Source organism: Hylobates moloch, unplaced genomic scaffold, assembly GCF_009828535.3.
Source record: "Hylobates moloch isolate HMO894 unplaced genomic scaffold, HMol_V3 SCAFFOLD_1, whole genome shotgun sequence".
Taxonomy (NCBI): domain Eukaryota; kingdom Metazoa; phylum Chordata; class Mammalia; order Primates; family Hylobatidae; genus Hylobates; species Hylobates moloch.
In genome coordinates, this window is record NW_026652276.1 from 223320767 (window position 1) to 223336064 (window position 15298).

At 40.4% G+C, this 15298-nt stretch overlaps 1 protein-coding gene across 2 annotated transcripts; it reads right to left on the reverse strand.

Moving 5' to 3' along the window:
* Positions 1–9272: 9272 nt before the first annotated feature.
* On the reverse strand, positions 9273–15298 carry PRSS58 (serine protease 58). 2 transcript variants are annotated; one of them, XM_032753565.2, is made up of 6 exons: positions 15102–15298; positions 14901–14973; positions 12722–12860; positions 12242–12498; positions 9672–9811; positions 9273–9570 (listed from the first exon to the last, which is right to left on the reverse strand). In XM_032753565.2, exons 2-6 carry the CDS (start codon positions 14938–14940, stop codon positions 9421–9423), a joined length of 726 nt encoding a protein of 241 aa, XP_032609456.1. In that variant the 5' UTR covers positions 14941–14973; positions 15102–15298; the 3' UTR covers positions 9273–9420. The 2 variants fall into 2 exon arrangements, with proteins under 2 accessions (XP_032609456.1, XP_058291974.1); XM_058435991.1 differs by having other exon boundaries at positions 15227–15294.

Here is a 15298-nt window from a genome sequence, read left to right on the forward strand (position 1 = left end):
GGAAAAGGAGAATATGGAAGTGTAAAAGCATAGACCATAATCCCCTTCTTCACTGCTGGAGGTGGTCTCTGGGGAAGGAGAAAACTTGACATGGATGTGAAAATGACATAGTGATTTAGATGATACAAATTCTTGAAAACTTCCAAATGACCAGAAAGTGATGAAGTCTGCTGACTGGATAAGAAAAGAATTTCAACTCAGCATTGAGGAAAAGGGGCTAAGGTTAAGAAAAAATGAAAAGCCTGAGAATGCTGAAGGACACACACTGCCTCTTTCACATTGCTCTTACCTGTTAGACTGATGGGTGAACATTCATCTTTAACATTGTAATGCTTTTATAAATCACTTATTCCAAGGAAAAATGGAGAATGGCTTGGAGTACAAAAGTTAGATCTGGGCCCCAAAGGACGTTTGAGGTTTTCTCACCTTAGGCAATCTCTGATGGCTTCAGAGAAGGTGGTTTTGGAAATTTTTTACTATGTAATTGAGAAAAGTTTAGCTCAAGAGAAGAAGTAAAGGGGTCTGTACAACCTATGGGCCTTGTTACCTAAAAACAACATCTTATATTTGCACCATAATCCAGTTTGCAAAGGGTCTCACATAAATGTTTTATTTTGTTCCATTCCTGCTGTGAGGCAGAGAGGGAAGGAATCTTTACACTTTTTTTCTCAGAGGCAGAAAGGAAGACTTAGAAAGGTTAAATGACTTCTTCAAGGACACAGAGTCTTAAAACACAGTAGAGCTTGGCCTTCTGATTCACTTCCTATTACCCGTCTGCTTCAGGGTCCCATCTCCTGAGGAAAGTCCATCTTTGCCATGACGTGATGAAATAAAATAAAATAAACAAAAACCCACTTCTAGAACCAAATAAGTCTTGTAAGAGAGTCCTGATATTATTCCTATCTATTTATGTGACCTGGATCAACTTGCCTGAATTATCTGAGCCTTATTTAATTCCTTCATTGGTAAAATGGTAGGATTGAGAGAGTGCCTAGGAAAATACCTAGTATAGCAAGAACCCATAATTTGGTACTCTTTTTGGTATATCAAAACATCTTGTAACCTTGAATATATACAATTTTCATTTGCCAATTATACCTCAATAAAGCTGGAAGAAAAAAAAGAGCTGACCACTCTATTCCTTACTGCTAATACACCAAGATGATACGTCTGGCTTCCTAGGTCCTCTCTCCCAAATTCTTCCCTTTTTGATAATAATTTTAAAATGAACAATAAATAGATAAGTCGTGTCGAGGTTGCCAATGTGTTAGAAACACTGAGTGGAACTTACGAAAAGGAACCCCTTATGAAAGCTGTAAGATTCAAAATGGAGTCACTTGTGCCAAACCCTGGCAAAATAGAGTTGGGGAAGGTCCTGACAGAGGGCTCTCACACAAGATTTATCTGATAACAGGAACTATCACAGGACATTTTTCCAAACTGCAGCTTTTTACATGAGTCACGCCAAGACAGCTAGCTGCCTACACAAGAATACTTGCCTGACACACTATCTCACAAACCTAATCCCTGCAAGGGACCTACAGTAACTCCCAGATTACAAATTCCACCTAGCAACTACAGACTGTTGCCGATCAGAACTCGCCAGCTCTTGTAAGATACTGCTAGTGCCAATGAACTTTCTTTCAAAACAACTTGCATACCCTTCTCCTTCCCCAGTAAAACTCTAATGTTATCCTTTGTTCTCTGGATATAGGAGAGGCCACCCTGTTGTGCCTGTATCCCAAATTGCAGTTCTGTTTTCATATTTTAATTCCAAATAAAAGTTCTGTGCTTTAGGAACATCTCTACATTTTTTCTTGGAAGTTGACACCCTTTAACTCTGCCTTTGCTTTCCTTCTTACCCTCTTTTGCTGGGTGGAAATATGGAGCCAGACAGTAGCAGTAGTGAGTTGGCTCTAGATGCCCACAACACCTTGGAGGGAGAGCCCGAGAGCAGCTCTGCATGCAGAAAGTAGGTGTGGGCAGAGTAGCTCTGTCATGTGCCTCCACACAGGAGTGAAGCTTGACATGGAACATGGTCGCCATATGCCATTTGCTCCTCCCTCTAATTCAATGACTTCTCAAAAAATACCACCATTTTAATATATTTATTATTCATTTTTAAATTTCCTTTTACTTAAATTAGTAATGCATTGGCAGTTTTTGTAGAGTAATATTCTTATTTATTGACTGTCTACAAAAAGAAAATTGTAATCTTTCTTAATAAAAGGAAAACCCAAATTTTTGAGGGTGAGTTATGCAAAGAACCACTTCAGGGTGCATGTGTTTGGACATAGAGGTGGTGGTAGAGGGAGAATTGACAGACCTTGTGGTCCTAAATCTTCCCCTGGGAGGTTAATTGCTCCTTAGTGGTCACTTACTGATAAATGGCACCTCCATATACTGACATCAGGCAGAAGTGGAGTGCTGATGCAGGACAGGCAAGCCTCTAAATTGGGGCCCAGCCAGACAGGGTTCTCGGCTTTACCCAGGAAAGAATTCAAGGGCAAGTAGGTGGTGCTAAACAGAAACTTTTACTGAAGTGGCAATGCATAGCAGCAGCAGAGGCACCGCTTCCTGTGGAACAGGGCTACCCTGTAGGCAGTGCATCCAGAGTAGCAGCTCAGAGGCAGTTCTGCAGCCTCATTTATACCTACTTTTAATTACATGTAAATTAAGGGGCAGGTTATTCAGAAATTTCTAGAAAAGATGTGGTAACTTCTAGCTTGTTGCCATAGAAAGTGTTGTAACTTCTGGCTGTTGCCATGACAACGGTAAACTGGGAAGAGGTCAAGTGACATGGCATTGGTAGACGTGTCTCAGGGAGAGGTGCTTTTGCCTCTTCGTTATTTCAGCTAGTCTTCAAACTGGTCTGGAGTTCAAGCCCTACATCAGTGCTGCTTCCAATACTCTGTCCAATAGAGATTGTTATCTTTCTCTTATTTTAGAGTGCAGTTGAGACAAGGTGGAACCACTGAATGTTTTAGGAAAGCATACTAGACAGGAAACAGTATAAGAATTACGATAATTTTCTCTGTAAGATAAGAATCCAGATAAGATAATTCTCTGTAAGATAAGAGTGCAGTTGAGATAAGGTGGAACCACTGAATGTTTTAGGAAAGCATACTAGACAGGAAACAGTATAAGAATTATGGTAATTTTCTCTGTAAGATAAGAATCCATCCTTTCTTCCTGAGTTCTCCAAGAAAGGATGCCTGAACTATGTCTGCCTGTTAATTAGTCCATTTTTCTCTTTCTTAGGTCCTAACTTCCTTCTTCTTCCTTTCCTGAGGGGAGTCCTAACAAGATGACAATTAGTTATTTGAATAAAAGGGCATTTTCTTAAGTCTACTAAAGATTTAATCTACTAAATTTAATCTACTAAAGACCCTGTGCTAAGCATTTTAATTCTATAGGCATGTGAAATAGACAGAAAAACAAAACTCTTGTTCAGAGAGTTAAGCAACTGGTCTGATACTGTTTATCAGGTTAAGCGTTGGAGAAACGATTACAATGAGATCTGCCTGCCTGTAAATAGCATTATAATTTCAAACTTCCCCCGAGGAAGAACGCTTGGGGTTCCTAAAAGCTGCTTTAGGGTAAGGGAAGGTCAAATTCTTCCTTCCCAATTGTATCAGAATTGCTTTGTTTTTTGTGTTTTCTCTTCTGTATTTTTGTATAAGATTTTATTTGAAGAAACGACATCATGTCTTAAAAAAATTGAGGAAAACCAATTCTGAACAATGCCATACTTTTGATAATTTCTGCTGTATGAGTTAGACAGTATTTTGTGGGCTAGCTCAGAAACCTAACCAACACACATTCTAAGTAGGAAGCATATTACCTATAAATCAACTATCAGAACAAAATCTCCATGTAATCTAAGAACTTTATGTCAGGATACAAAGATGGCCAAATTGAAGAAATCCTTAAAGAGAATGTTGGGAGATTAGGAGAAGTGAATGAAAGCCTCTTCCTCATGATGGCGGGAGATATCTGGTTCTCAGGAGAGGGAAGACTACGGAGATTGTCTGGGACTCAGGCTGCCTTGGCCTCCAGGACTTGCCCTATCTGTTGTGCAAAGGATAGACTGAAGGAACAGCCCTACTGTTTTTGAATAACCTCTTTAGTACGACCTGTTACTCTCCTGTCATGGCAGCCCAGAGAAGCGTGGGATTTTTTTTTTCCATTACATGTTTTCCATTTAATGGGATTATAATATGAACTATACATTTAAAGGTAATATTCTCCATTTTTTCCAAGTCTTTGTTTTTTTCATTTTTATTCATTTATTTAAAAATATAATTTCAATTTCATTTTAGATTCAGGGTGTGCATGTGCAGGCTTGTTGCCTTTGTATATCATGTGATGCTGAGGTTTGGTGTATGACTGATCCCACCACACAAGTAGTGAGCATAGTACCCAACAGTTGTCCAAATCTCATCCCCCTTCTTCCCTTCCCACTCTAGCAGTCCCCATTGTCTGTTGTTGCCATCTTTAGGCCCATGAATAGCCAATGTTTAGCTCTCACTTATAAGCGTGAACATGTGGTGTTTGCTTTTCTGTTCCTGCATTAATTTGCTTAGAATTATTGCCACCAGCTTCATCCATGCTGCTGCAAAGGACATGATTGCATTCTTTTTATGGCTTAGTATTCCACGGTGTATATGTACCAAATTTTCTTTATAACAAGGAATTTTTGAACTTGTCATTTGTGGTTGTGTAAGGAATTAATCACATTGTACGGGGAATGATGTCTTAGGCAAAAGTCAGCTTGATAGCTATCATTTACATTATTTTGTGGCATTGTACTAAATGTATTACATGTGTTATCTAAGTAAATATGCTGAATACAAGTCCAGGGATCTTTTCACTTGATTGGACTTGGCTTTTATGGAATTTTCCCAGACATAAGGGAAAACTCTGTGGCATAACATTGAATAATTCTGGCTCTGCCATCAGATGACAAGGATTCAAATCTCACCTCTACTACTTACGAACTTGCCATCTTGTGATGATGATTTAACTCATATAAGCTTCAATGTCCTCATTTATAAGATGGAAATAACATAGTATTTCTTTATATTTCTAGTAGTATTTTTTGTTTTTTTTGATACGGATTTTTGCTCTGTCACCCAGGCTGGAGTGCAGTGACACCATCTCGGCTCACTGTAACCTCTGCCTCCAAGGTTCAAGCGCTTCTCCTGCCTCAACCTCCCGAGTAGCTGGGATTACAGGCATGCACCACACATCCAGCTAATTTTTGTATTTTTAGTAGAGACGGGGTTTCACCAGGTTGGCCAGGCTGGTCTCAAACTCCTGACCTCAGGTGATCTGCCTGCCTCGGCCTCCCAAAGTGCTGGGATTACAGGCGTGAGCCGCCGTGCCCGGTCAGCAGCTTGCTACTTCTGAGTCCCGAGTTCAGCTGGCTCAGATGCCAGATCCCAATACATATAGTAGACTCCATTGGACCAGAGCTAAGAGCACCACCTGTAGGTGCTGTTGCTTCAGGTGGACACTTTTTTTCCTTTATTGCCTCAGTTCCCACATCTGGAGGATGAGGTAAACATCTGAACTACAATAAAGTACATGGAAATGCATTTTCAGTCTGTAAAATGCTGCACAAAGGTTTACTATTACTTATTACTGTTATTCTATAATTCCCTGAGTGTTCTGATGTCTATTGCGGGTTGCTTTTTTTGTTTTGTTTTTGTTTTTGTTTTTGTTTTTGTTTTCTTCCTTTTTCTTCCCCTTGGATCTTCTGGAAGCAGAGAAGTTTCTCTTTAGTGCTGGTGCAACAGAAGAGTTCCCTGATTCCCCCCTGCAGGACATGTGACAAGGATGTGGCCTGCTTGGTCACCTTGCAGCCCAACCTCCTGTAGGGGGAGCATGCAGACAGGCAGGCGCGGAGGCCAGCATGAGCGCCTCTGGGCTCCGGCCCCAGGGCAGTGTCTAGGGACCGGTGTGTGAGACTCCTGAAGCCCAAGTGGATGTATCTTACTAAGCTCTTTTAGATACGCTGTGTGCAGATGGCTTGTGTGTTAATCAGCTTAGTGGATCCTCTGCCTTATCCCAAGGGCAGGGGGCCAGAGTGACAACCTTCTGCATCCCAAGTCCTTTCCGTGTGTATTGGAAGAATCAGATCACATGTGGGCTCGAAGGATGAGTGCAAGATTTTATTGAGTGGCAGAGGTAAACATTTTCTCCGTTTCGGTCAGTCAACAATGGCATATAATTACTTAATTTTAATACAAAACTAGGAAAAGAGGATAGGAGTTGTGATGTGAAGAGAACTAAGAGCCCCTTCAAATATACGGGAATCTAGGTTTTCTGGAGAGCTAGGTACCCTGCTAAAAAGAAATAAGGAAGAAATAAGAGATGAGGAAGGGGGGCTGTGACCACAAGAGATAAATAAGATTATCTCCAGCCAATGACTCTCCCATAGTCAGAGGACGCCTAAAAGCAGAGTTGAATGTTGACTCTCAGTCTGCTGAATACAAGTCCAGGGATCTTTTCACTTGATTGGACTTGGTTTTTATGGAGTTCTCCCAGACATAAGGGAAAACTCTGTGGCATAGCATCTCATGAGATGAATGGGGATGGAGTGGGAAGGTGATCTTCCCCTGAGTTGGGCCACCCAGTGGTGGGAGAAAGACTCTCCTCCAACCCCCCCCAGTTGAACTCCCCTAGGTATGCAGACCTCCTTCTTCTCCTCTCTTTCTCTGCCTCTTGTTCTGTCATTGCTGTTCTGCTGGTTCCGACATTCAGCAGCTTGCTTGCATGTGCCCACTAAGGTCTAGGGTTTATACGGGGCAGGATTGGGGGCATGGCGGGCCAAAAGGCAATTTTTAGGGTACAAAAACAGAATTGCCATTCCTTACTTAGGGCCGTGGGTCTTCAGACTTGAGGGTGGGGCCTTTTCCAGGGAACCACCCTCTTCTGCCCAGGATTTCCACCTCCTGTCTGTATCACTGGTGCTTTATAATAAGGCTGCTCTGAGTCCTTTTTTCAAACTGAAGTTTTGTGAGGGAAAGCTGTCTCCAGAGGTGTCTCTAGTGTGTCTCAAACTGTGATTCTGGGTAAAATGGGCTTTTATTTGAGCTGGAACAAAATGTTTCACTGCTAACTTAAATAATGCTCATCTTTCTTCACTTTATAAAATAGTTAATGGATATAGTTATCCCAATTTTATGTTATTTTTCAATGTTTTCTTTCTTACGCCTCTTATGTTTGCTGCTATTCATTTTTTGCCTTGTAGAAGCTCTGGCTAAGCACAAAATGTATGAAGAAATAACAGGCAAGAAAGATTTTGAAACAGTCAGTAGAGTGCATATTGACCGTATCGGTATGGTTGACCATTATTTTATATGGCAAAACTCACATTTTATACAAATAAAATTTTCTTTGGTTTGTGTGATTAAATTAAACATAGTGTTTCATCATGTTCTTATTTATTTATTTATTTATTTATTTATTTATTTATTTATTTATTGAAACGGAGTCTCTCTGTCACACAGGCTGGAGCGCAGAGGTGCAATCTCGGCTCGCTGCAACCTCCGCCTGCCCAGGTTCAAGCAATTCTCCTGCCTCAGCCTCCTGAGTAGCTGGGATTACAGGTGCGGCTAATTTTTGTATTTTTACTAGAGATGGGGTTTCACCATGTTAGTCAGGCTGGTCTTGAATTCCTGACCTTGTGATTTGCCTGCCTCGGCCTCCCAAAGTGCTGGGATTACAGGCGTGAGCCACCTCACCTGGCCGCATTTTTTTTTTTCTAGCAAAGAGCATCCTGAAATATTGAGCTGCAAACATAGGTAAGAAAGCTGGAAACTTGCATGGGGAGATGCCTGCAGCTACACCAAAAGAAAAGGCGTACCTGGGGGCCAGGCATGTCCACCATGGAAGCTTCATCTTCCCTTTTTTGTTAGCACATGTACAGTAAGAAAGAAATGGGCAACATGGTGCAGCTTAGACCAGAGGGAGTAGCTACTTGTCCTCACTCAAAATAACATATTCTGAATTTAGTTTTTCTTTCACCTGCCACCGTTACTGTCCTAGCATCACATTCCTTGGATTCTCTGAATGCCTTATTGCATTCCACACAAAAATGATGTATTCTCCAACCAAGGAGGTCACTTCACAGTGCTAGTGGAGTCTTACGGATAGTGCCAATGCTCATGGAATCCAGTGGCCTTGCCATGTTTCACCACCTAGGATCAGCTGGCCTTACACAATATCACTATGATCTATTGAAATCTTAGGACCAGCTCAAGTTGGGAGACATCTTTAGAGGCTAAGGTGCTCCTCTGAAAAATGGTCTCCAAACCATTTTCCTCCCCAAACTAAAATTTCAGTTAATAAAATATGTGAAGATGAAGCTCTCACAGTTGCACTTAATAATTCACACTCCAAATTTAGCTTCTCAACACTGCAAGCTAGGCGTTATTGATTTAGGGGTTTTAGAGCCCTGGATAGATCAGGTTTTCCTGCTGGAACTTCTGCTTCCTGAGGGGATTCTCTTCTTCCCTAGCTGGGCTGAAAGACTCCAGTAGTCCACTTGTAGCAGCCACAGGCTGAACTCTCTAAAATCTGTTCTTGTTTTTGTTTTTTTAAATACTCAGTCAACTGGCCAAAAAAACACCTCCCCACTTCAAACTATCAATTAAAACTCTCAGGAGGTAACAGACTGCAGGGTGAAGTGAAGAGAGAAGGAAAGAAGGGAGGAAAATACTATAGAGTATGAAAGTAGAGTTCCTGGGCAACTAGCTTTATATAAAATGTAAGTATGTACTAGGAAAATCTGTCATTGATTTCCCGTTTATCTGCTGTGCCATAAACCTCAGTTAACTTTTATAGTAACTCCTCACGTCTCCAGTAAACACTCAGAATCCTGCAACATGAATGACCAGAATCCATCGATGGCATTGAGAGTTGTATGGGCAAGGAGAAGCTAAGTGTAACATCTCCCTCTCACCTTTGCCCTCCCCTCCCCTCTCACCTTTGCCCTTCTATTTAGATCACTCTTTATTAGACTTCCTTTTTTCAGTTAGCATAGTAATGTGCCAAAATCACACATTGTCTACTTTGGTGCATGTAGTAAAGGGTTTTGTACCCCAAATGGCTGTGGAGTTGCCTTTATTTTATGTCAGTTACCAATTCATTAGAGAGAACATAATTCCCACTTCCTAAACTTCGGTTATCTGAGGAATTTTGGGTTTTCCATCCTTATCCAGAAGGCAAGAAGAGTTGTTATGAATAATCACAGTGAAGATATGTACAAGTAAAACTGCTCAAGCACCCACTCTGTTTAGCAGAATTGAGGCAGGTATGCATGGGGCAATGTGAGGAGTTAATTTATATTTAATTCTAAAGGTGAACGATGGGGACCAGCTGTGTCATATGGTCCACAACTGCCGCAGGAGCTCAGTTATTTTGGATTACATTTTCAATCCAGGGTATATAGTAAAAAATTTTGGCATAGATGCCAACATCGGCTCTCAAAACACATCCATCCGCAAAAGACAGGATTCCTTGAAGCATCCCATTGCAGATTGCCGGGGCAGCAGAAACTTCCTGCCAGGAAAACAATAATAACAACAACAAAAAAGCAGGTTATCTTTCTGGCAAGACAGAAGGAAGAAAATGGGAAAAGTAAAGCATAGAGAGTATTTCACCTTGCAGGGCTGCCTCCTTCCTGGCACGATGCCCACACACAGCATATTTTCCTTGATGGTGTAGGTTTTGTAGGCATCGCGACACTGAGGCTTGGAGATTACAGAGATGTTCACAGTTTGCAGTGAATCAGGCTCCTTGTCTAAAGAAAAGACAGAAGTCAAACTTCCTTTAGAGTTCTGTTAGGTATTCAACCTTCTTTTAAAAAACTTTTCTTCTTCTACCATCAGAAATTAAAAGAGATCAAACATTCAGAGAAATCAGAACTGTGACAGTTAGGACAACGAGGGTACAGGAGATGATCAGATTAACAATTTCGTATGATGCAAATGTCTGTGACTTTATAAAAGTGATCAAATTCTTGGGAGTTATATGTACATGTGAGACACTCCAGCAATGAAATGAAACACTTTGTTTTAAACTTTACTGGAAATTTGGCTGGGCACAGTGGCTCACGCCTGTAATCCCAGAACTCTGGGAGGCCAGGACGGGTGGATCACCTGAGGTCAGGAGTTCGAGACCAGCTTGGCCAACATGGTGAAACTCTGTCTCTACTAAAAATAGAAAAATAAGCTGGGCGTGGTGATGAGCGCCTGTAATGCCAGCTACTTGGGAGGCAGGAGAATCGCTTGAACTCAAGAGGCAGAGGTTGCTGTGAGCCGGGACTGCACCACTGCACTCCAGCCTGGGTGACAAGAGTGAGACTCCATCTCAAAAAAAAAAAAAAGAAACTTTTCTGGAAATTTAAACATTCAAAGGGTTTCCTTTGAGATGTAATTTTTAGGGTTTGAAGGAATTTGCAGATATCTAGCCTACTTTCTCAATTGTCAGGTCAAAACAAAACCGAGTATCTGCAGAAAAAAGTCACTGAAAAAGCAGTTTTCTTAAACATATAAAGCTAATAAGTGGTAAAGCTAGGATTTAAAACTGGGTTTCCTGGTTCCTAATTAAAGTTCTTTTCTTTGTATCAATAGTCCACAAATACTGTGAATTGTGCACACTTATAACAAAATTTGTCCAATCTGAAACAAAACGAGAAAAACAACAAAGTAGTATGAACACATGTGGCACGTGTTCTTTCCACGGACGTTTCTTTGGGAAGAAGTACTATATTTTAAGATTTCGGTTTTTTTAATAATGGAAGAGTACGTTTAATGTTTTTATTTGAAAATAATGTATTAGTTCTTGAAAAGAAAATGTATGAGATCCTTCACTTTACTTTCCAAGCAATAATTTCATGGCTAAACATTTCTTTTGGGAATACTTCTATAGGAAATTCTTACTTAACTACTTGGTGACCCAGATCAAAATAAGATGCATTTTTTTTGAAGTCATATCTCGTTTTGACCCTCATGCCATAACCCAGATGAATCAAACATACTGCTCACAGAAGGACATTTGGCTCTTTCCAAAAATCAAATTGACTCTCAGAGGACAAATAATTTCTACTTCTTGATATATTCAAGAAAATGTGCTCTAAATCTGAAGGTATTTACTAAGGAGTAGTTTTAAAAGGCTTGAATCATTGCAACAATGATAGAATAAGTGTATATCTGCCCGTTGGTTTCTATAAAACGAAAGTAGTGATGGATAGATGAATGTAATCTGACAGGTTTGTTTCAAATAAATCTCCTTTTCATACTATGGTATCTAGTGTATGATGTATATTATACATACTCAAACTTACTCATGAGTAAGATTGCATTAATAATTTTTCATAAGGGATTATATCATTGTTCTATTTTGCTAATAGGTAATCAACTCCCCTTCACCACTACTCTCAACTCTCGTAATTAACAACTATAGACAGTTAATTAGGGTTTGCATAAAAATTTGGAGATGGGGTAATGGGCAGATGGGGATGCAACTTAGAAAACAGAAAGCTGCCTTAAGTTGTGGGTATTTTATGGAATATGAAATATGAGGCATAGAAAAAAGCTTAGATAGACTATCTAGTTCAGGAGTTTCAAATTATGTATAGAAAACTTCCATTGATAAAAATAATGGTAGCCCTTTGTCAGTTTTCTGAAGAAATGAGTGAATGCTCAGAATGTTACCAGTTTAAAACGTTTATTTCAGAAGTTCTTTTTAAAACTTTAACTCTGTACATTTATTACAATCTTTCATAAGGAAGTTCTATCTCATTTAGTAAAATATTATGTATTTATCTTACATTTAATACACTGATATTTATTTCATGACTTTTCAAGGCTTCAGGTTGCTTTATTGCCTGAAATGGTTTGAAAATATACAACATAGTAATCTGCTTTATTTTAGAGTTAAGGAAATCGAGGCTCCAAGGTAAAATGACCTGCTGTCACATAGAAAATTAGGATTAGAATACAAATGTTTTCTTTCCACTAAAACCACTTCTATCATATATGAAAGAGAAAATGATAGAAAGATACAGTGGGTGAATAAAAAAACCCAAAAACTTTGAAGCACTCCTTCAGTGAGGTACAGAGAAAAGGAAAGGGGAGAAAGCTTCACTAGGCAGAACTGAAGAAGCCAAGGGTCGCGAAGGTGTAGAAGCATGTCTAATTCTGAGAGAAGAACACTGTCTTGAACTCACAGATATCACACACGTTGTAGCTCCAGGTAGAGACAGAGCACATGGTATTTTCAGAGATAGTTTGGTAGGACAGGGTGGCTAGTTTCACATAGTCATTGAGTTCAGCTTCTGTTTTCAGCTTGATTAGCATGATGTCATGATCAATAGAAGTGATTGAGAAGTGTGGATGATGAATCATCTTCTCATAGCCAATCACTTGCAGATGTTTTTCATTAGAGTCTGCTGGGATTGTAACCCCCAATATCACCCGAAGCTTTCTGGAACAATATAGACGTTTATGAGAGGACTTAACGGAGATGGTTTCTCCATCCTTATGAGCCTCTATTATCCCTCGCCACAGACCTTTTTCTGTACCCTCGTATGTCTCCCAAAGGCCTTTCTAATCCCATTTAATTGGGAGATGGTCTCAGACAGGGGTGAGAGTCTGTGCCCAACCTGAGAACCCGAAGAATGGAGTGCCTTTGAAGGCTTATAACTCACGGTAAATTGCAGTGTGCAGCTGTGATCACCCAAAGCGGGTGGATCAGGACTCCAGCGCAGGGCAAGTAGTCAGATTTCAAGTAGACCAAGTAGGGGGGAGTGGAGCTGACTGTGTAATCTGGATTAAAGGCCAAAGCAACTGGAAAGAGAAGCATAGACAAGAAATTCCAAGATTTCTCAGTCATCACCAGAAAAACTTCAGGAAAGTCATTTAATAGGCTCCAAGTTCCCCTATCCTTTTCTCTAGCAACTTTATCTGTAAACTAAATCTGTAAAATGACTTATTTCGTTCTAAAACATGAAGAAAATGATAAATGGTAGAAACATATCTCTTTTGAAAAATAAGAGTTTGGCTTTTTCATTATCAATAAAATCTTTCAAATTAAATGTTCAACTTTCTTAAATACCTTCCACAATTTAGTGGGTTGCACGCTAAATCAACGCATTTTTTTTACTATTTTTACCAATTTTAGAATGCTTTAATAAGTCTTAAAGCACTCTTATTTAGAATGATTTAATAAGTCTTAAAGCATTCTTATTTAGAATGCTTTAATAAGTCTTGTCTCTTTTTCCCAACAACAACTCAAGACAGAATTATATAAGTATCGCAACAAGAACAGAACAAATGCTAAGAGTCTGAGGAGGGGAAAAATAATTATTGTTTTAACAAATATACATTGAGCACCTAGTATATGTGAAGCTTTGTTTTAGGGGCTTGGGCTATATAGTGAACAAAGTAGATATTCCTGCTCTCATATATTACAATTAATGAAGATATTCAGTAATAATAAACACAACACACAAATAAACTATGTAGGATGTTAAATGGTGATTAGTGCTATGGAAAAACACACGAGTAAACTATATATGATGTTAAATGGTGATTAGTGCTATGGAAATAAAAGTAGGACAGGGCAAGAGAGAAAGGTATTACCACTTGTGTGTTGGGGGAGAAGGAGGGGTATCAGGCAGTATTTGTTTGTTGTTTGTTTGAGACAGGATCTCACTCTGTTGCCCAGATTGGAGTGCAGTGGCAAGATCAGGCTCACTGCAGCCTCAACCTCCTTGGCTCAAGCAACCCTCCTGAGTAGCTTGGACTACAGGTGTGTGCCACCACATCTGGCTAATTTTTAAATTTTTGAATGTTTTTTATAGAGATGGAGTCTTGCTATGTTGCCCAGGCTGGTCTCAAACTCTTGGTCTCAAGTGATCCTCCCACCTCAGCTTCCCAAAATGCTGGGATTATAGGCGTGAGCCACCACATCCAGCCTCAGGTAATATTACACCAGTCATCAGAGTAGAACTTCATGGGCAATGTTGAACAATAACATGAAGACGCGGGAGGTTGCATAGTCAAAAATCCGGGTGAAGGGACTCCAGGCAGAGGAAACAGCTGCAGCATGGGTGCTGAGGCTTGTGTCAGTTACATCACAGAGGCCATGGCTGCTGACCCAGAGTGAATGAAGGGGAGCAGAGGGGGAAAGGGGCTCAAAGATGAATGGAGGGTTTTGTAGACCATTGTAAGAACTCGGCCTTGTTTCCTGAGTACAAGTGGAACCACGCAAGGATTTGTGCAAAGGAGTGATGACAGTCTCCTCATGGAGAACCTGTAGAGTATAGAAGTATAGAGGTAGAGGGGTCTGTTAGGAGAATAATCTGCTAATCCAGGCAAGAGGTGGTGGCTTAGATCATTGTGAGCAGTGGAGATGGTGAGATGTGATTGGATTTAGGATACATTTAGAAGATAAAGCCAACATTTTTCTAAGAGATCAAATGTGGGGTATGAGAGAAAGAGAGGATTTATGAATAAACCTGGGTTTATGCCTGAGTAACTGGAACTGTGCCAGGAGATATCTGATTCTTCAATGTTCTGCTGTGCCCTCTGTGGTGCAGAACGTCAATCCTGTTGCAGACAGGTCCAGAGTCAGGTCTTACGAGTGGGTCTGGTATTTGAGTGACAATGTCCACGCCTCCCCCAGAAGCACACAAGCAACCCTCCTGCGGCAGGCAGGCAGGCACTATCACAGGAGGAAACTTGATGGGAATGGGGCAGTGGGGAGGGACAGAGAACCATCCTACACTTGAATTCTGGAATGACGCCTCTCGCTGTTACCCATCTTTCATGCTTTTCCCAGGATTTCTCTTTGGTGAGTAAAGAGACAAATATGCACACACTCACCAGTCAGATTCAAGAGAGCCCAGAGGAGGATAAACTTCATGATGATGTTGAAAGCCCAGTTTAGCTCCAGTCTCTGGAAAACATGGAAGACAGAGAGAGAAAACGACTAAAAAAAAACAAAGCAAGATTGTAGAACTGGAAAAATATATCATCTGAATTATTTTAGTAGCAGGATTCAGTTTTAGAAATGGTGTCCATTACTCAGAGGAGGGTGTAGTGTCATCTGTCAGAGAGATGAGAATAGAGTCAAGTGACTGGTCCCCAATTCAGTTGAAAATGGTTCTGGAACTCAGAGTTCTGCCCTCTGTCTTCGGGGAAGAAAGTACCAAAGCTAAGATAAGTTGAAGTTCATTATGTTTCTACAGCCGCCTCCTGTCTGGTCTCCTTTTTGCCAGCTT